This window comes from Rousettus aegyptiacus, unplaced genomic scaffold (assembly GCF_014176215.1).
Source record: "Rousettus aegyptiacus isolate mRouAeg1 unplaced genomic scaffold, mRouAeg1.p scaffold_m13_p_5, whole genome shotgun sequence".
Taxonomy (NCBI): domain Eukaryota; kingdom Metazoa; phylum Chordata; class Mammalia; order Chiroptera; family Pteropodidae; genus Rousettus; species Rousettus aegyptiacus.
Window position 1 is genome coordinate 99,101,187 of NW_023416308.1, and position 21,005 is coordinate 99,122,191.

Consider the following 21,005-nt stretch of genomic DNA (forward strand, 5'->3'; position numbering starts at 1 on the left):
TGCCGCGCCGCCCCGGCGCGCACGTGACCGCGGCCAGAGGCGCCCCGCAGGGCGGGGCGGGGCCTGGCTTCGCCGACGAGTTAACTGGCGGCTCCCGCGCTGGCGCTCACTTCGCGGAGCAGCGGTCTGAGGTGGTGGTGACCGCGCAGCTACTGCCATGGCCACCGTGCGGGAGAAGGCAGCGGCGCTGAATCTCTCGGCTCTCCACAGCCCGGCGCACAGGCCACCTGGTAGGTGCTGGGGGCCCCGGTGCAGGGTGGGGGGGGCCAGGGGGTCGGGGGGCGGGGTGGGTCACGGGGTGGTTGCAGGGCTCTAGCTGTTCTCGCACGGGATACTTTCTGGATAAGCAGTATTTCAGTGAATAGAAGTTTTGACTTTTTTTAACGATTATATGACATTAGGAGAGACGGTGAATTCTGCCACCAGCTTAATCATATCTTTGGCTTCTTTAGATGTCCAAATGAACAAATGGGATGATCAGTTATAAAACTCCGATTCTAGCGTATCTACAATTCAGTAAATATAGTAAAGATATCCAGATAACTCTTGGCTTCTCCCCCCACCCCTTTTAGATAAGTTACAACTTTTCCCCCATTTTATATCTGCACTGTGGGGTGTTATAGGAATTGATTTCCTGACAAAAGCCTTTCATTTGTGAAATGCCAACCAGGCGGCAGTGGTCAGTGAATTGACTTAGGTCAAATGGATGCATCTGGGTGCCCAGTCTTGTGTTTGACTTACAATAAGTAATGCTCCTTTTAATCTGCAAAATGCTAATGATAAATTGTGATACAGAAGTACTTCTCATTAGTACTTTTCTAAGAATGGATCGTAATATTGAGCTTATTCTGATCCAGTTTAAAGGATTCAGACCATGATGCCTACATTCAGAATTTCTCCCTGTTTTACGATGTGAGAAGAGGGGAAATACTTCATCATCTGAAAATTTAAAATCAAATGATATCGAAAGTCTTGAGACATCTTTAGGCTCACTTTCTGAGTGAAAGAAATTCCCAAATTTTACATGATTAAAAACATGGCACCCTGTCTTCTCTATCAGTTGAAATACCGCCTGGGCTTTGGGCATTTGCGAATAGGCTCTTAGATGGTGTAAGCCATCTCTTTCACTGTACTGGCTTATGTGTTCAAAAGTAAGGAGATGACTCTCAGAGGGAAGAGTTGAAGCGCTGGTTAACAGACTTGAACCCAAGGAAAAGACACCAGGTGCAGTGGGCAGAGAAGGGCCCACTGCCTTTTCTTATTTGTTTTGTTTGCTACAGCTGGAACCCTACCTGTTAGCGGTTGATAATCCCTCTTCCATCCTTTCATTGCCTTGTCACAGTCCCAGTGAGCACAGTAATAGGAGCCTCCGGTTCTTGGTTCCTTGCCATTTCCTTTCTGTGTGCTCTGCCAAGCAGCTCTGTACTTTTGTTTCTCTACGGGTTAGTAACTCTTCCATACCTTAAAGGAGCTGTAATGACCAGGGACCTGATTTATGTAGGAGAAATAAAGTCTGTGTGTTAACTTTTAGCCATTACTTAGAAGATATTTGTCTTTTAATATAGACAAACAAGAAAGTGGTATGTTATCCTGTTATCCCTTTATACTGTAACCTAATTCTTTGAATTCACCTGGTGTCACTTTTCCAGGGAGCTCAAAGTATTTCCCATATGCTATCTCATTAATCTGTATGAATTAAAGCAGTGGCCAATGCCTACTTTTGCTGATAATTCTTTTTTTAATTATTTATAGTTAGTATATAATTTTATATCGGTTATATTTGTTTCAGGTGTGCAATATAGTGATTCAACATTTTTATACCTTACAATGTGATCACCCCACTAATTCTAATAATCAACTGTCACCATGTAAACTAATCATTATTATTGAGTATAATCCCCTGTCTCTTTCCACCCATCCCCTACTCCCTCCCTTCTGGTAACCATCTTTTTGGTCTCTGTTTCTATGAGTCTATTTTTGTTGTTTGTTTTGTTTTTAGAGTCCACATATATGCGAAGTCATACAGTATTTATCTTTCTCTGCCTGACTTATTTCACTTAGCATAATACCCATCCATGTTGTCACAAATGGCAAGATTTTTTTTATGACTCAATAATACTTCAGTGTGTGTGTGTGTGTGTGTGTGTGTGTGTGTGTACACGTACACACCATATCTTTATCCATTCATCTACCAAAGGACCCCTAGGTTGCTTCCATATCTTGGCTATTGTAAATAATGCTGCAGTGAACATAGGTGTGCATATGTTTTTTCCAATTAGTGTTTTTGTTTTCTTTGTATAAATACCCAGAAGCAGAATTGATGGGTCGGATGGTATATCTTTTAATTGTTTGAGAAATCTCCATACTGTTTTCCATGGGGCTGCACCAGTTTGCAGTCCCACCAACAGTGCACAAGAGTTCCCTTTTCTCCACATCCTCGACAGCACATCTTATTTGCTGACTTTTTTATAATAGCATTCTGGCTGGTGTGAAGTGGTATCTCACTGTGGTTTTGATTTGCATTTCCCTGATGATTAGTGATGTTGAGCATCTTTTCATATGTCTGTTGGCTGTTAACAGTTCTCTTAACATATTTTTAAGTTGTTCCTATTAGTAGAGATTTATTTTACATACTTTACCTGCCTGCAGCTTTCTTTTCAGAGGCAATCTCAGACTTCAGCGTGAGAACGCTAATGTCATATAAGAGCAAAACAGTTGCAGCTGCTTAGTTTAACACCCAAAATGTAGTTCTCTACCTTTATCTATTTTCAGGTTTTGGTTAGTATTCCATAAATGTAGTCCTTTTCTTTTGTCTTGACAATTCTGTGAGTAATGTTTTAAAACCTCTTTTGGGGGGGAAAAAAACTTCTATAAAATTCTTTTAAATCCTAAATGATTAAAAATTTTTATATTTGTTTTTTTTCTGATATGTGTCACATCTTGTCTTTGCATCTGCTAGTAGTCTATTTAATTCAATACTTGTTTAGAGCTTGACATCATCATTCAGGTGATATGAACAGGTAAAGGGTAAACTCTGAGAGGGCGTGGACTGTGTTCTCTTAGTTTTAAGAAAGACATCCTTTTCTTTTTACTCTTTAAATAACTTAAAATCTTAGAATAGATTTAGATGTACAAAAAAGTAATGAAATTTTCTTTATTATTAACATATTAGTATATTACATTTGTCATAATTAATGAACTAACATTGGTATGTTGTTAACTAAAGCTCATACTTTACTCAGATTTCCTCAATTTTTGCCTACTGTCCTTTTGCTATTCCAGGATCCCATGGAGAATATACATTACACTGAGTCCAAGTTTCCTTAGGCTCTTCTAGATTGTGACAGTTTCCTCTTTTGTATTTAGTTAGACATCTGTCAATTGCTACGTACTGTGCTAGCCATTTTACAGATGTTATCTGAAAGAAGTGGGATTAGTTCTGTTTTGCAACAAAAAAAAAAATGCTAGGCAGTTTTCCCAAGATTGCATTATTAGTAAATGACGGAGATAAAAATGGAATCCAGGTTTCTGGGATTCCAGAATCCATGCTCTTGTTTGACTATATTCACAGAATCTAGCACTGTGCCTGTTGCCTTAACACAAGTTTCTATGTCTGAAAATTATTCAAGCAACCCAAGGTTTCTGAACTTTGGCACTATTGACATTTTTTTTGTTGTGGGGGCTGACCCTGTGCATTATGGGATGTTTAGCTGCATCCCTGGCCACTCAACCCATTAGATGCCAGTAATACTGCCCCCTCCTCAGCTTGTGACAGCCAAAAATGTCTCTAGACATTGCCAAATGTCCAGTGGGGAGTAAAATCAGCCACTATGAACCAACTATTTTGTTAATGCTTATTTAAAATTTTTTAGTGGTCGGCAATAATCTACAACTAACAAATATGGAATAACCAAATGTATTATGTGAGGTGTTCTATAAGGCAATTAAATAACTTGGACCTCTGCAAACCATAAGGAAATTTGAAAAAAGTAAAGTACTAGCTCACTGTTCTTCAGGATTTGTGGAAAACTGCCTACCATGGGCTATCTGAATTCTTTTCTTGGCGGGTGGTAGTGGGGAGTTAAATGAGAATGAAAATAAGATTGTTACATGTTCATATTTAGCATGTCTTAGTAATTCTGTTTGTATGTTTACATTACACTGGGATCCATTTTTATAATGTCCATATTGCTCTAAGCAGTTAATATAACCTTACTAGGGATTATGTGTTTTAGCTCTTAAATAGGTTTTCAGAGCAGGAACCTGGTTGATGCTGACTGCACAGATCATGGTTGATGCTATTATCTCCTTGTAGCTCCTGAATAAATGCAATTTCCCGACATGTATACCTATGACTGGTTTTTAAGGAATTAAATAATTTGATTTTTAGTGTGCATTTCAGAAGTGACGATGGTTATTTGTAGTGTTACAAATACATATACATTTTTATTGTTGATGAAGGTTCGATGGTAGACTTTAAATACATACAATGGCAGGTCTTTGCTTTTGAAAAACAAATAAAGGTGAGACTGCTTGAAAAATGAATGTTAACTAGCTTAGATTTCTATAGTATTTAAGGACATGAATACTGTGTTACAGATTTAGTTTAAAACAATTTCCGCATCTCTCATGAGGCCACCTTCCAGAAAGCTTTTTATCTGATTGGGTCAAAATTTTTTAAATGCTTCATTTCTTACCATATTTTGAATTCAATGTCCATCTCTAAATGGAGAGATATAATTTCAGTCTCTAAAATCCTATAATCAGCAGTTTAGACTTGAAACTAGCCTTCACCATAGCATTCAACTCTTGTAGCAGTAAACGAGAAAACCAACCTATAGAGGTTAAATCTCTTATCCAGTGTTATTGCTGCTGGTCTGCAGACTCTTCAGTCCTTTCCTCATGGTGATTTTAGAACACAGTTGACCAAATGTAAATAAGCATCAAAATGTAGGTAGTGTTGAATTTTGAAGAATTTTCTAGCTTACATGCAAGTGAGGTTTGAGGACAAGCTGAAGCTTAAATTCTGATTGCTACACTTACAAAGCATTCATTGTACACTTCTGGTCTCTTGAATCCTATTTAGAAATCACAATAATTCATCTTACTAGCCATGGTCTGCTATACCAACACTCATTTCAGTTATTAGATGATGATAAATAAGTTTCAGTCCAGCATGTGGGGGATCATGTTCAACTGGTGAAGTCAGCATTAAAAAAAAAACAGGTTATCCTAGTGTGGGTTTTGGCACATTTTCTTGTTAAGTCCAGAGTATATAATGTGTTAAAGTATCTGTATGAACATGAGCTAGTTTGGGTCTGTGGGTGGCGACGCTTGGGGGGAAATATCCCAGGATGCAATGTTTTGGAATTAATTGGTCAGTGAGAACAGAGGGTACCTGAAAGGGCTGAACTGTGTCATGCCTGGAGGACTCTGGAAACATTGTGTGGCTCACAGGTGCCTACTGTCTTGCTCCAACCTGTTCTTTAATCTTTTATACTGTGTTATCCAACCTGCAAAAACTTCCTGATTTCCTATATTTAAGCAGCAAGCTAATATGGGGAAATATATTCTTTTCTTTTTCATTCCCATGTGCAGAGTGGCCTTTTTCACGTCACTTGAGGCTGTGTAGTCCCTCCCTCTCACCCACTTCATTTGTCTTATTGATCTCAAATTAATAAGTGACTCAGCCTTATCTTTTAGGGTTTGTATGCTAACCTACTTGTAGTTCAACTGACTTATGTGTTTCATCATTAATATTATCACTAGGCCCAGAAGTCTGTTTCTCTGGTACTTAAAGGCTGTCCGATCTCTCCAAGTTTGAATCTTGCTTGTTTTCCTTTTCTGTCTTACCCTTGTGTACTGTGGATACTATATATTATAGAATTTATGATATCCTGCCTTATTTTAGGAGTATTGACTACTATTACATTGAGAAAAATGCGATAAGAAATATTTGAAAACATGTATTCTTTCTTTTCTGTTTGACTAAAACTCTGCTTTATTTCTCTGCTTTTCTTATCTTTGCAGTAGGCTGCAATAGGCTCCTATTGAGCAGGCACCAAACTGTTTACCTTGCTTCCACAGTACTTAACTCATAAGCCTGCATAATAGGAAGCTGTAAAAATATTACTTTATTCCAACAACCTTGTGTGTGTCTATCAATAACTACACCTCTATCTTGCTTTCTTTCTAGCTATCTGATTGATAAGTGCTTTAAAATTATATAGACCACGAGCCACATCCCAGTACTACCTGTTATAACATAATGTCTGGAATTGCACTTAACCTCCGTGAATCTGTTTTCCATTTCCCAAATAGAGATGCTATCTACCTCCTAGGGCTGCTTATAAAGATTAGATCATTTATGTAAGGCACTTAAGAGACTTCCTTGTATGTAATTGGTAACTGCCACAAGGTCCTACTTGATCTGCACCCTTCAACTCTAAACCCCATCTCCATTCCTCTGATGTCACTTCCTTCTGTTCTCTCCCTTGGTCGCCCACTCAGGCGGTGCTGGCTGGCCTCCTTCCTCTTTTATGGGCTGTTGCTCTTTCTGTTGTCTCTGCTCTTTTTCCAGATATCTGTATAGCTTGCTTCCTGGTTTTACTCAGGCTTCTGCTCAGATATGATATTGTCAGAGAGGTCATTCCTGACATCCCATCTAAAATAGCATTTTTTTTCCTTACCTGGCTTTATTTTTCTTCTCAGCAATGACCTAACATGTATGTATTATCTGTGTCTTCCCACAAAGTGTAAGTCCATGAGAACAGGGACTATTTTGTTCACTATTCTAGCACATACAATAGTGGTTAGCATATAGTAGGCACTAAACTTTTTAATGAATTGCTACAACTAATTTAATATATCAATAATAAACTGCTCTAATTGTTGCTTACTAATAACTTTGGAAATTGCCACTTTTTGCTTAAGGATTGCTTAGACCTTATTACAAACGAACAGGGTTCTTATGTGATTTTTTTTTTTTTCATTCCAGGCTTCAGCGTGGCCCAGAAACCATTTGGAGCCACATATGTCTGGAGCAGCATTATAAATACTCTTCAAACACAAGTGGAGGTGAAAAAACGAAGGCACCACTTGAAGAGACACAATGACTGCTTTGTTGGTTCTGAAGCCGTGGATGTCATTTTTTCTCACCTAATTCAGAATAAATATTTTGGTGATGTAGATATTCCTCGAGCCAAAGTGGTAAGAGTGTGTCAAGCACTTATGGACTATAAAGTATTTGAAGCAGTTCCAACCAAAGTCTTTGGAAAAGACAAAAAACCTACATTCGAAGATAGTAGTTGCAGCCTTTATAGATTCACAACGATACCTAATCAAGACAGTCAGTTTGGCAAAGAGAACAAACAACATTCACCTTCCAGGTTAGTATATAATGTGAGATTATCATGGGGCACTAATTTGAAAAGATACATGCACCCCTATGTTCACTGTAGTATTTTTTTACAATAGTCAAGCTATGGAAGCAACCCTAAGTGCCCATCAATGGAATGACTAGATAAAGAAGTTGTGATACATACATACAATGGAATAAATATACTCAGTCAAAAAAAAAAAATGAAATCTTACCATTTGCAACAATGTGGATGGACCTAGAGGGTATTATGATATGCTAAGGGAAATAAGTTAGACAGAGAAAAACAAATGCCATATGATTTCACTTATATGTAGAATCTAAGGATCAAACAAAACAAAAACAGACTCATAGATACAAAGAAAAAACTGGTGATTGCCAGGTGGGAGGGAGGGTTGGGGGACTGGGTGGAAAAGGTGAACGGATAAAGGAATACAAATTGGTAGTTACAAAATAGTCATGAAGATGTAAAGTACAGCATAGGGAATATAGTCAGTAATAATGAGTGTGTATAGTGCCAGGTGGGTACTAAACTAATTGGGGGGATCATTTCATAAATTATATAAATGTCTAACCACTATGCTATACACCTGAAACACACACACAAAAATACTGAATGTCAATGCTCATTGAAAAATAAAAATTAAAAATTAAAGAAATAAAAAAAATATCAAGGAAATAGTTCAGGAATTTGCCTAGTTTTTAATGAGATGTTGACTGGCTTTATGTTACTTTTGAAACTGTAAAATCTGAGTCTGTGGGTAAACTGATGAAGTACAGTGAACTTACATTTCTTTAGTATCTTCTAGAATTTTTATTTCTTCGTATTCTATATTTAGCAGAAACAAACTTTGAGTTTCCTGCTTCAAGTTACAATTATAGTATAAAAAAAAGTGGTATGAGAACACAGAAAGTGAAGGCAGGCAGGTAGGGTATTACTAGAATCCACAAATGGCAGAAGTTAAGTATGAAAGGCATGTGGGAGCCAGAATGCATAGGGTTTCATATGATAGATTAAGGAGTTTGAGATTGATCATACAGTTTTGGGAGGCCACAGTAAGATTTTAAGCATGATGAGGCTGTATTTTTAGAAAGGTCATCCTGGTAGCTATATGATCACTCTAATAGGGAGAGCTAGTTCGGAATCTATTGCAATATTGCCGTCTACAGATGAGCGCGAAGTAAGCAGCAGTGCTGGAAAAAGAGGGAACCATTTAAGGGGCAACTGGGGGACAGAATTGTAGAAATCAGTGACTGAAATGGATGTAGGTGATAAGTACATAATGAACTGAGTTATTTTTCATGGTGTGTGTGTGTGTGTTGTGGGGGGACTTTTCCCTTTTATTCCCCTCAGCTAAACCGTATAGAGCTAATAGAAGCTCTTATGATTCACATCTGACCCAAAGTCAGAGTTTTAGTGTACTAGCTTTCAAATATTTTAAAACTATTTAAAACATCATAAAATTTACTTTTATATATAGGAAGGAAATACGAGCATGAAGTGGGGCACAGTCAACACTTCCCAGATGCAGGTCCCTTGGTATCTGACTGCTTGCTACATTTAGGAATTGGGGACTTGGGGACTTTGGAGATTTTAGAAAAATAATTCTGTATAATATGTATTAGATAAACACCCCTAGAGGGATCTGGGACAGCATCTGGTAATCAACTACATTAATATTTCTGCAGTAAACAAAATATTCATACTCACTGGGATAAATAAAGGCTATGATAGCCTCAGGATGGGTTCTGTCATGACTTCTGATAAACTTAAGATTTTTCAAAGCTTTTTGGGTTTCAGAATTGTGGATAAAGGATTTTAGGTCTGTATTTGGGAAATGATGAGCACCAGCTACCAAAGAATGCCCCAGAAGTAGAGATAACTTGATAAAAACATTAAGCATAATAAAGTTTGATTGTTTTAAAATTCAAACTAATATGTTAATCATTGAATTACTTAAATCTAAATGTTCAAAGGAGAATTTAGAATATGTATATGTAGGCTTGAGAAAAAAAGGTAGGATATTTTTGTATTCTATTCTTAGAATTTAGATTTGTTTTTGCTCTGATTGCTCTGAAATACATAAACTTTCTAGAAATATTTATCTGGGCTGACTAATAAACATTAATTTATGAAATAAATCCATTTTAGGTGTACAGATGCATTATTTAAGTCATCTGATATCAAATCAGCAAGTCTAGAGGATCTGTGGGAAAATCTGAGTTTAAAGCCTACTAACTCCCCTCATGTAAATATTGCTGCCACTTTGTCTCCACAAGGTAAGTTACAGATGATACAAGTAAGAAATAGAAGACTGACTTCAAATAGTTATTTAAAATGTTTCAATCTTAACCTTTTTTTAGAATTTAAATATTCAAAGCACAAAGAAAGAACATACTGTGTATTAAAGTTTTAACAGAAGTCTATTATCTTTAACAAATAGATCAGTGTTGCAATTCTTGAACACTGACTTTTGTCCTATCAGCTGGCAGAGGTTCAAATCTGAAATGTTTTGCATGCAGATTTTTATTTATTTGAAATATTCTCTCAGATATTTCTTTTCCTAAGATTTTATTAGTTTACATGAAAATGTGAAAATTACTTTAAAACATTAACAGAATTCTTATGTTCTTCTTGTCTGTGGGCAATGGAATATAGTTTAATGACTGATTTCCACCTTCCCTCCCCCACCCCAGTGGTGGAAACCCTGAGTGGAATAATCTGCAGCCAATAAGTTTCAAACTAGTTTTAAGATTGAATGAATCATTCTTTCAAAGTCCTTATTAACATGTTATATGACTTGATCTCTTATCTCTGCCATAATGCTTTTTACAGTACAAGAATGAAAAGAATTCCTGTTGTCTGAAGTCTGTTCTCCTACACTTTAAACAAATCTCGAATTGTTTTACTTTAAGAAACCACTTTATAAGGTTGACTTTCTCCCCCCCTTTTTTTTTTTTTCCATAAACTTATTCGTGTAGACCCGCCTGGACAGATATTGTGGTGAACATTTAGTAACTATTAATTGTTACTTTTCACCTTGTCATTTTTCCCTGTGTAGTTATTAATGAAGTATGGCAAGAAGAAACAATTGGGCGTCTACTACAACTTGTAGACCTTCCACTTCTTGACTCCTTACTCAGACAGCAAGAGGTTGAACCTAAAGTTCCTCAACCTAAGAGGCAGCCTGACTTGGTCAACAACAGTAACTATCTGGATCGAGAGATTCTCAAGGCTTATAGTGACTCTCAGTATGTGGAAATGTATATAATAATTTGAGCATTTTTATAAGATGATTATAGCTAATGATTTTAAGATAATCTTTTGAATTTTCCTGTTCGTAGGATCATATATGCATTGTCAGCTGATAAAAAGTATTTGGGAAAGTGAAGGACAAAATCACCTAGGTCAAAATTAGAAAAAGATTTAAATTTCAGTACTTTTCATATTCATTTTGTTTCACGTGTAACTTGCACATCAAATGAAGAAAATGATTATGCTCACTCAGTCTTCCTATCTGTTGAAATGTAGGTCTGTCTGGTTTCTTAGGGCTATCTGGTCTTCCAAGAAACCTGGAAACAATAAACAGATTTGGCTACATATGATTTGAATCCTTTGACTATATATGCTTTTATACTCCTCTGTAATGCCTATTAAATATGTATTTTTAATTAGTTTTATTAAGGAAATGAAAGTAACTCTCTCATCTCTGACTACCATTAACTGAATATAAATCTTAAGGTTTGAAGGCTTAACTTCAAGTGCTAAGGTAATTATGATTTTTTCCTTAAAGAAGAGTTCTATAATCCTTATAACTTTGAAACTCTTCTCCTAAATAAAATTATTAAAGGTTTAAATCTTGTATTTTTTAGCTTATTTAATTTTTAATTATTTTGCCTTAGTAGACAGTGTTTCAGTACAGTTAGAGAGATGGAAATTTTGGAATACAATTTACATTTTTAGTACTTCACCAACTCTACATTACAATGAACTATTAATAAACAGTTGAATGTCAAAGGGTGGTTTGAAACCTTATATAAAAAAGTTAATCCCAACATACTAGTTATTGAACTCTGCATATAAAAAAGGAAACTTATTATTCTACAAGAATTTAAATGACATATCTCCAATCTAAAGTAATAGGTGAAAACATTTTTACTTTAACATTTAAAGACAGCATCAGAAATGACCTCAAAGATCATCTAGCTGCAGTCTTTTTATAAACTTGATGAAGTTGATGCCCAGAGAGGTGAAGCAGCCTGCTCAAGATAATGCACCTGGGTTGTAGATTATTAGTTGTCTTGAGACTATAGCAATAGAGTCCAAGACTGGTTTTTAAGAAACTATATATATTAACAAATTGAATATCAAGTTATTTTATTTCTTAAAATGTAGCATTTTTCTGAAGTTACCCAGCTGATATTTTATTAGAAATGGCACTTAATATTTAATTATTCTGAAACCTTACCTTATCTTCCTCTTTCCTGGCCAAAGTGAGAGATGATAGATCATACACAGAGCTCTGAAGCAAGCAACATTCCATTAGAAATATAGTGGCTTAGGAGTCATATCTGAGATCTAATTCTGTCTGGGACCCTGAGCAAAGTTACTTAGAGTTTCCAGGCCTTCACTGCAAATGTAAAGAATAGGGTTTGAATTTAGATGTCCTTTTCAGTTCTGTATTATAGTGAGTAGATTGTTTTCACCTAAAAAGCAGCATGAAAAAAGAAGACATGTTAAGATGAACTTTTTACCTGTGATTCATGATCAAGCTATATGTTAAAGAATTAAACATATCTTTAAGTATGTAGAAATTTATCCTGGTGGCAAACTTGAACTAGCTAGTAAATTTGGTACCGTGTGTATATTTGTTATTCTTTGCTTTTTAATATATATATTTTAATGTCCATAGGGAAGATGAATGGCTCTCTGCAGCAGTTGACTGCTTGGAGTACCTTCCAGACCAGATGGTGGTGGACATAAGCAGAAACTTCCCTGAGCAACCAGATAGAATAGACTTAGTGAAAGAACTTCTGTTTAATGCCATTGGCAAATACTATAGTAGTAGGGAGCCTCTGTTAAATCACTTACGTGATGTTCATAATGGAATCGCAGAACTCTTAGGTAAGTAGTATCTTACTGGATTCTAGAATTTGTCTTTTGGAAGAAAAAAAAACTATCCTCAAAATTAATCAAAATGGTACAGCTTCAGGCTAGGAGTAAATCTGGATTGATTCTTGAAAAGCACTTCATTCCAAAACTTTTAGGGATCCTTTGGAAAGAGGTTTTAATAAGGTCTAAAGCTAGCTTTAACTTCTGGTTGTCACAAGAAAGTGCAGAAGCATTCAATGGAAGATTAATAAGCATAGAGTAGCAACTGTTTTCTTTAGAAAGCAATACCAGTACCACCACTATTTCCCCTTCAGTTTCTTCAAAATGGCAGACGCTCTTTGTCCCTCTACCAATGAACCAGACTGTCCCACGTGGTTTGTTGAAAACAAATTGGGGATTTCAGAGAATCCTTTCTATTTTTCTCAGATAGAGTTGGATATATAAGTACTGTTCACCTAGTGTACCCTCAAAATTTATTGAATTAAGGAAAAACAGGCTGGGAATTTATGTACGAAGCCAAGAGTTGACTTAACATCCTAAGATTATTATATGACAAGGACTTAGAGTATCAATTGCCAATTTGAGTAGGCTACCTCAGTTGTATTGGTCATTCACTGTAATTCCTAATCTTTGTTTTGTTTTGCTTTTGAATATTGTATTGAATAAGTTTACTGTTTAGCTTAAGCTTTAACTTGAATTTTGTTCCTTTTAGATGTAGTCATTTGGTCCAAGTTAAAACCACTTTTTTTTCTTTTGGCTAAAGTGAATGGGAAGACTGAAATAGCATTAGAAGCTACTCAGCTCTTTCTAAAGCTTTTGGATTCCCCAAATAGAGAAGAATTTAGAAGACTATTGTATTTCATGGCTGTTGCAGCACATCCTTCTGAATTTAAATTACAAGAAGAAGTAAGTCTTTATCTAAATGTTAATTGTAGTCTGTATCCTTAATAGGACCCACATGTCAGATTCTTCTATCATCAAGTATGCTCAAGTAGATAATTGTTGTTAATATTTAACATTGCCTTTTATATTTAACTCATTCTTTTAAATATATACCATTAGATGTGTTTTGTTTTATTTTTATAGAGCGACAACCGAATGGTTGTGAAAAGGATATTCTCAAAAGCTATTGTCGACAATAAAAATTTATCCAAAGGCAAAACTGATCTTCTGGTACTATTTTTAATGGATCATCAAAAAGATGTTTTTAAGGTAAAACTCTGAAAGTAGTCGAGTTTATGCAATAGATCACTAGATTTAAATGCATTTGAATAATGTCTCGGGTCTCGTCTCTTTTTTTTTAAAGATTCCTGGCACTCTACATAAAATTGTCAGTGTTAAGCTCATGGCCATCCAGAATGGAAGAGATCCAAACAGAAACACAGGTAATCTGAGAAATATTATTTTCATGATCTTCCAAAGATAATTAATTCCTGCTGTTTATTTGAGTGTTTTGCTGTATATAGTTGTACTTTAATTTCTTCTAAACTCAACAACCTTCTCAGAGTTATCTAGACTTAGCAGAGAGCCTCCAAATGCTCAAAACCAGCTTGACCACGTTAGAAAGTCAGCAGCTTCAGTGAATTTTACAAAATAGGGAATAAAGTATATAAATATGATTTTTATAGTTAAATCTGAGGAATAGATTCATTAACTGAACTTTTTACTTTTAAAATTTTAGGATATATTTTTTGCCAGAGAATTGATCAAAATGATTATTCTGACCATACACAGAAGACAACCAAGGATGAGCTACTGAGTTTACTAAAGACGATCGATGAGGATACAAAACTGTCTGCCAAAGAGAAGAAAAAATTGCTAGATCAGTTTTATAAGTGTCACCCAAACATCTTTATTGAGTATTTTGGAGACTGAGTTTTTAATGTCTGTATATAATGTGTGTATTTTAAGAATAAATTATGTATCCTAAAGATCCAATCACATTTGTAATCTTGAATGTTCTTCTAAATATGAAACTGTATTTAATAAAATTTTTTTGTATAACCGTTTGTGTCTGGAACTGAGTTATTAGATGGTGCTTTGCTATTAAGTATTGCCTTCTCTTTGGATGAGTTGATTTACAATTATTGTGCATAATACTTTATATAACATCACAGGAATTTAAATGACACTGCATTGTTTGCATAAGAAAATATTAAACAGGATGTCCATAATTACACTAATAGGTGTGGTTTGTACCTTGAAATGTATTCCTTCAAGATATACCATAAACTAGACAAGTCAGAAATGAACTTTTCTAATGCTTTTGAAAACTTCAACTCTTTTAAAGCTTATTGTGGAAAATTTCAAACACATGCATAAATAGGGAGAACAGAATAATGAACTGCCACATTCTTAACCAGTTGTAGCAGCTGTCAACTCATGGCCAATCTTGTTTCATCTCTGCTCTCACCCATTCCTTGCTCCCACCCCAGCAAATTTTTGAAATCATTTCATCTATAAAATTTCAGCATATATGGCTAAAAAGAACATTAAAAACATAACCACAATGTTATTGCCAGATGTAAACCCACAGTTCCTTAATATCAAATATGCAATGTACAAATTTTCTGATCTTAAATGACTTTGACAGTTTATTCAAATGGAGATCCAAACAGGACCATAAATTACAATTGATTAATGTACTTTTTAAGTCTGTTAATCTATAGGTTCTTTATTTTTTCCTCTCCTCATTCTGTCTCCTCTCCTCCCCTTCCCCTTTTCCTCCTTCTTCCTCCCTCTCGCTTTCTCTGTCTCTTGTTGAATAAACCTTGTCAGTTCTTGAATTCCCTAGTCTGGATTTTGCTGATTGTAAGCCTGTGCTATCCTTTATCATGTTCCTCTCTGTCCAATATTTCTTGTAAATTTGTCATTAGAGCTAAAATTGTCAACTTTTTATCCAAGTTAATGATTATTCCAAGATATATTTGGTAATTAAGCAATATAATACAATTTGATATTGTTCAACCTTGCAATAATAAACCCAGAAGATTAAAATGAGATAAATTGATTTTATCTAAACTTGACTTTTAATGACTAGTAGGTAAAACTAAAATGATGCACCAATATGCTAGCATGTCATTCCTTTATTTTCTAAGATATAATTGGTACTGACTAGTCTTTAAGTGGAAGTTGACGCATATCTTAATATATCCATGATACCTATTCAAATAAAGCAAGAAATAACTTAGATTTTTTTGTCATTTGCACAGGCAAGCAGGGAATGCAACTCTTTACACTGAAGTGAAAGAAGAGAGTTCATGGTTTAAGTGTGAGGAAGTTTTCAGAAACAAATTACTGAAAGTGATGAGACCATAGTTGGCAGAGCAGCTGTGTCTGTACTATCTGATTTGCCACCTTTATTTTGCATATCATCGAAGAGCATGATTATTTAGCAAGGCAGAATTAATTGTCTGGTTATATTCATGGTCCTAGAAGCCGCATCATTTCTAATAGAATTATGGTTTCATGGGAAATCTAGTAAAACCTCAGTTTACCTCAAACTTGATAAGCGAGAATAAAGTTTTAAGAAAAACTGGTCATGTTTACTGTAAGCACTATGAAAGTTTTAAACCACAGGTCCAGTGTTATTCTGAATCCCTGGGGCAACCCTCCTGTATCACTGGAGTTGTCAATTGTTTATTGTGTGCCCTCATTCTCTCATCCATGATGCCTTCTTAGGGACCCATCCCCACTTATACACCTGATGCCTAGGTGGCTGTGAGCCTCACCACTAACCTGGCTGAGGAGACCAGCGCTAAGTGTTGATCCAAGGACAGCCTACCTGTAAGTGAATGAGACTGACTTTGCATAAAAATCAGCTTGGCCAAATTTTATACAGAAAAATTCTAAATTATGAGGCAGTGACAACTAAGAAAATAGAGAAGCCAGTCTGTAGCTTACAACAAGAAGCAGACAAGTGATGAGAGAGATCCTGTGTGACTTGTGGAGATGAAAGATCTCTAGGGCAGCTGCCAGCTTTCTCTTTCCAAGTCTCCTTCCAGACGGAGTGAACTCTCTTTACCTTGAGGTAACTTGAGTTTCCAGTCCTTGCAAGTCAAAAATCAAACTGGAACATGTGTCAACATATCTTTAATAGTCAAAGGAAATAATTCAAATATTTCAGAAGATTACAAGTAGCCATTCCAAGTCAAATAGTGCTTTTGGTATTGTGGCAGAGTCCTTTCCACATGTGAAAATTATTTATATTAATCCAAGGAAGGTAAGAAACTCACTAGAGGCCTGGGAGTACAGGTTGATCTTTTTGCAGAGGTGGTTCTAGTCTGGCTGCATCTTAGAATCACCCGGGAAGCTTAAAAATTATTGTCTGGTATTACTCCCCCCAACTCGAGTTTCAGATGATAGTTGTAGAGACCACCCCCCAGCCCAGGGGATTCTACGGTGTAGTCAAGGTTAAGAACCAGGAATCTAGAGACTCTGTGGTACATCACCCTGGACTCAAAAGTGAGAACTGAATGTTTTCTTTTTGAATCTCAGTTTCAGTTGAGTATCTTAACGTTTCCCCCCACCCCACCCCCCCAAAAAATAAATCATCTGAGGACGTGTGTGTGTATTTAAGGAAAAATCCTTTAATATGCTAGTAAATAGTTTGAAGGTGTTGTGTTGCACTCAACCTTCAGTATTTTAGGAATAACTGCCCACATGTTCTCTATTTAGAAGCAGTGTTTGAAGGCACTAATTCCACCCTATTCTACTTACTTAAATATAAGAAGTATATGAGCTACAAATAGGAGACGATTACTTTCATTTTAAGGTATACATGATTTATGCTCTTCAGCCTTAAAGCATTTTTACAAATGAACGATTTGTTCACGTACCTTTTATTTTTTAAGATTAGACACAGAAACTATTCCTATTCATGTAGTTCGCTATACGGGTTGAAGAAAGCATGGTTTTCTTGGAGCAGCAACTAGTCATCCAGCCCTGAGATAGTCACGGCCCCCCACAACCTGGGACTGAGGGAGATGAGGCTCCAAAATGGGCTTATCTTAACATATAGTTTTCCTTTCTAGAACACAGCCAAAATACTCCGAGAGCTCATTGTGTTTATGAATTACCTAAACCGAGCTGAACCTTCATGGGAACCGTTTTTTCCTCTCGACTTCCGTCATTTCAAAGCTATAGTCTAGCTCCTCCTATGGACAAAGTGAAGCAGCTACTTCATAACTTTAAGGGACGACCCCCAAACCAAACCTAGTCTGTTTGGCTAGGCTATCCGGGTGGTAGGCATGACTTTTTTTAACCACCAAAATGAGGAGAGGGGAATAAACTACGTGCAGCTACGAAACACCAAGTAATATTACAATTTGAAAACCTGGGCGGCCTCTCCTTTTTTTCCCCTTCACTTGCCGGACGCCGCTCGTCCGGCACCTCGCGTGTACCGCTGCCAGCTCTGGGCGAGGCGTCCCAGTGGAAGCGCCCGGCCTCTGTGCCCGCCTTTCCGTACGGGAACATGGCGCCGCCCTGCGCGGGCGCTGCCAGGCGCCGAGCCACCGCCCGCTTGGCCCACTTCGGCGGGCACGGAGCTTCCCCGCCACGCCTCTCCGTAGAGAAACATGGCGCCTCCCAGCTGAGCCACGCCCCCCGCCTTTCCGTACGGAAACATGGCGTCGCCTTCCGTAGGGCGGGCGCCTCCTGGTTAAAAGCTGCCTCCCCATTGCAGACGCGGATGAGCGACTGCGGTGGCCGCTCCCCACCCGACGCGGGCGGGGAGGACAGCGAGGGATGTGGCCTCTCAGGGGCAGAGGCTGAGCCGCCCTGCCCGCCGCGCATCGCTCCCCGCCCGAATCTCCGCCCCAGCAGCAGGAGCGAGAACGCCGACTCCGCGGCAGGTGAGGGATGCGGACGCGGAGGCTGGCAGCCTAGTGGCGCCCGCCCGGGAAGCACGAGGTCAAAGTCACCGGCATTTCTTCGCCTTTTCCCGTCGGGTGGCGGTGATGTCGGGTGCAGGCGAGGAAGAGGCAGGGACAGCGGGCGGGTTAAGGTTTAGTGCGGCCTTTGTCCCAATTCTTGGCCGTTCTCCAGGCGCGCCTCGCGTCCATCGCTTGATCCCGGCTGGGCCACTCCCTCGCCGGCGCAAACAGTTGTTTACAACGGTATCTGGACCCTGGGAATGAGTGGCACTGAGTGCTGGAGAAAGTGATTCCCGGCGTCGGTGGACAGAGCCCCTATTTTTTTGCTCAAAGACCTTTTTTTACTGGGGAATCTCTGGTGTCCAGCTTGGGCCTGGCGTGAAGATCAGACAGACGGTCTCCTAAAGTGCAAGGACCCTCCTACCCTCGGTTCTCTTTTTAGGCATAGCAGGAGTTGGTGATTGTTGAATGAATGAGCACACTGTAAGTAGTTAAATGGTTCCTCGCTGCGTCCTATCGCCTTCTAACTATAGTTACCATTCGTGGGAAGCCTGTTGTGTGCCATCTGTTGTTATGCATGCTCTGTCGTTTAAACTTTCCTCAAACTGAAGAGTGAGGTTAGCTGCATTTGACAGATAAGGAAACCGAAGTTAAACAGGTAGTAAAGAGTCTGAATTCAACCCATGTATGTCTGAGACCAACGCCCATCTCTCCCACATACAACTGACATCAGAGATGACACAGCTATCTACAAATCCTTGGTGGGTATCTGTTTAGAGGATATACTTACACGTATGTGGGAAACATGGTTGGTCTTAGCCCTTAAGCAGTTAAAAATCTAGGTGAGTATTAAAACAATAAAACCCAGCAATTTTACAATCTGGCCCTAACCCATCTTTTCATCTTCATCACCTGCCACTTGTTTTTACTGCTACTCTTTTTCGGTTGCCTTCACTTCTGCTCTTTACTGAAATGCCCCCCTTTTCACCTCCTCTTCCCCTCCAGATATTTTTTTAATTAGGTTAAATCTTACCCTTTTCAAAAAGACCAGCTTAAATGTCACCTCTTCTGGGAAAGTTATCCCAACCTCCTTCCAGGCAGAATTAGTTTCTCCCCTCTGCTACATTTCCCATAGTGATCTCTATTAAGGAGATCATAATGCCGTTAAGGCTTAAGTTTCACTGTTTTCCCTTGTAAACATATCGTATCTCCCTCCTCTAGACCATGCCTTTTCATCTATTCCTGTTTAAAGAAACATATTTTGAATTGGCTTTAAGCAATGGTGAATGGCAGATATCTAGTAATAGGAGTTCAGAGAAAGGTGCAAATACTGGTGAGGTTGGGAGGTGTCCTGGGAGGATCTTGGACTTGAGCCAATCTTAAAAGATGGGTTAGTTTGCTTATTGGCGTATTAGAGACCTGGAAGTCCTGCCTTACCTCTTCACTGCACAGAATGAATTACTTCATCATTTCTGAGCTCATTCCTAGCATGTGAAGAGGATAAAATTAGAAGTGTTTTTGTTTGCCCTTTCTCATCCAATATGCTGGTAATGTTATCTTTTGAATCTTGGAGCATTTGCAGAGCCAAATTTAGGACGGAGAAGAGATGCATGTCTGGACTGTGATGTTGGAATGTGAAAGGGAACAAATTGCATTAAAGCAGCCTTCATGTTAATAACACAGGTCTGAAAATGCCAACTCCATTCACTTCATTCTATTTAATGGAGGTATCTGAAATTTCAGATAATTATATAAAGTGATTCTTCTCCATTGTGTAGGGTTTGCCAGATCTACTGAAAGCAGTTGACATTTCTTTTGATCTTGGATTATCTTCCAGGTGTGTAATAAAGGCTTATTAGTGTTTATGAAAATATTTTATGATCTTAAAGAGCTAATAGTACAAATGCTAATTATCTTCTGTAGTGTAAATGCAGAAACACTGTGTCTTTCTTCTCTCTTAATTGAAAACATCTTAGGAATAGAGAACTCTAATTAAAACTGCTGGGAGTAGGGTGAGTGGACACAACTTGACAAAAACTTTTATAGTAAATCAGAGGTTATTTGCTATTCCAGGCCTTTATTAACTGGCCCAAACCAATTAATAAAGGCCTGAAATAGTAACCTCTTATTTACTGCAAAATAAGTGTTAAGTATTATTCCCGTTCTAATCAGCTACTTAAAACCCCACCCAACCCAATATGGTTATTTGCAACTTCCTGCTTTACTCACCATCATTTCCTGCTGACTAGCAAGGAATTAATAATAAGGGTTTGCCCCACGCATTCTTCTTACATGCTTCATAAAATTCTACCTTCTGTCTTCCCCAGGTATCTTATCCACATAATAGGATTGGGAAACCAACTCTGCAATACAGTAATGTTCACTTGGAAGCTTGATTAAAAGCATTATTTCCAAAGAGGTTTCCTATCAGCTCTCAAGAATGAAAGTAAAATTTTCAGAATTGAAATACTCTTTGATTAAAATAGAAGCAGGCAGTTTATGGTGTTTAATTTTAACAGTTTAAGGCTTCGTGTTCTTGTGATGTACTCAGGATTGGGACAAAAATATTTAAACTTGTTGCTCTCTATCTGAGGTACAGGTCCATAAATTTGATAAATTACAAGTGTCAATTTACAGGTAT

General features: G+C 37.6%; 2 protein-coding genes across 8 annotated transcripts in view; both read left to right on the forward strand.

Annotated features, from left to right (window-relative positions):
• The first annotated feature begins 84 nt into the window (after positions 1–84).
• Positions 85–14,500, forward strand: DEPDC7 (DEP domain containing 7). 2 transcript variants are annotated; one of them, XM_016147095.2, is made up of 9 exons: positions 85–230; positions 6,998–7,388; positions 9,531–9,658; positions 10,441–10,630; positions 12,292–12,503; positions 13,204–13,397; positions 13,578–13,703; positions 13,798–13,876; positions 14,173–14,500. In XM_016147095.2, exons 1-9 carry the CDS (start codon positions 158–160, stop codon positions 14,364–14,366), a joined length of 1,587 nt encoding a protein of 528 aa, XP_016002581.2. In that variant the 5' UTR covers positions 85–157; the 3' UTR covers positions 14,367–14,500. The 2 variants fall into 2 exon arrangements, with proteins under 2 accessions (XP_016002581.2, XP_016002582.2); XM_016147096.2 differs by having other exon boundaries at positions 13,255–13,397; positions 14,173–14,495.
• A 3,616-nt stretch (positions 14,501–18,116) lies between these two features.
• Positions 18,117–21,005, forward strand: part of TCP11L1 (t-complex 11 like 1) — a 28,165-nt gene continuing 25,276 nt past the window's right edge. The window contains exons 1-2 of one of the 6 annotated variants that reach the window (XM_036220272.1): positions 18,117–18,343; positions 20,143–20,201. The gene's annotated coding sequence lies outside the window, so the exon portion shown is untranslated. The other 5 variants (XM_036220270.1, XM_036220271.1, XM_036220268.1 and 2 more) reach the window with 5 other exon arrangements.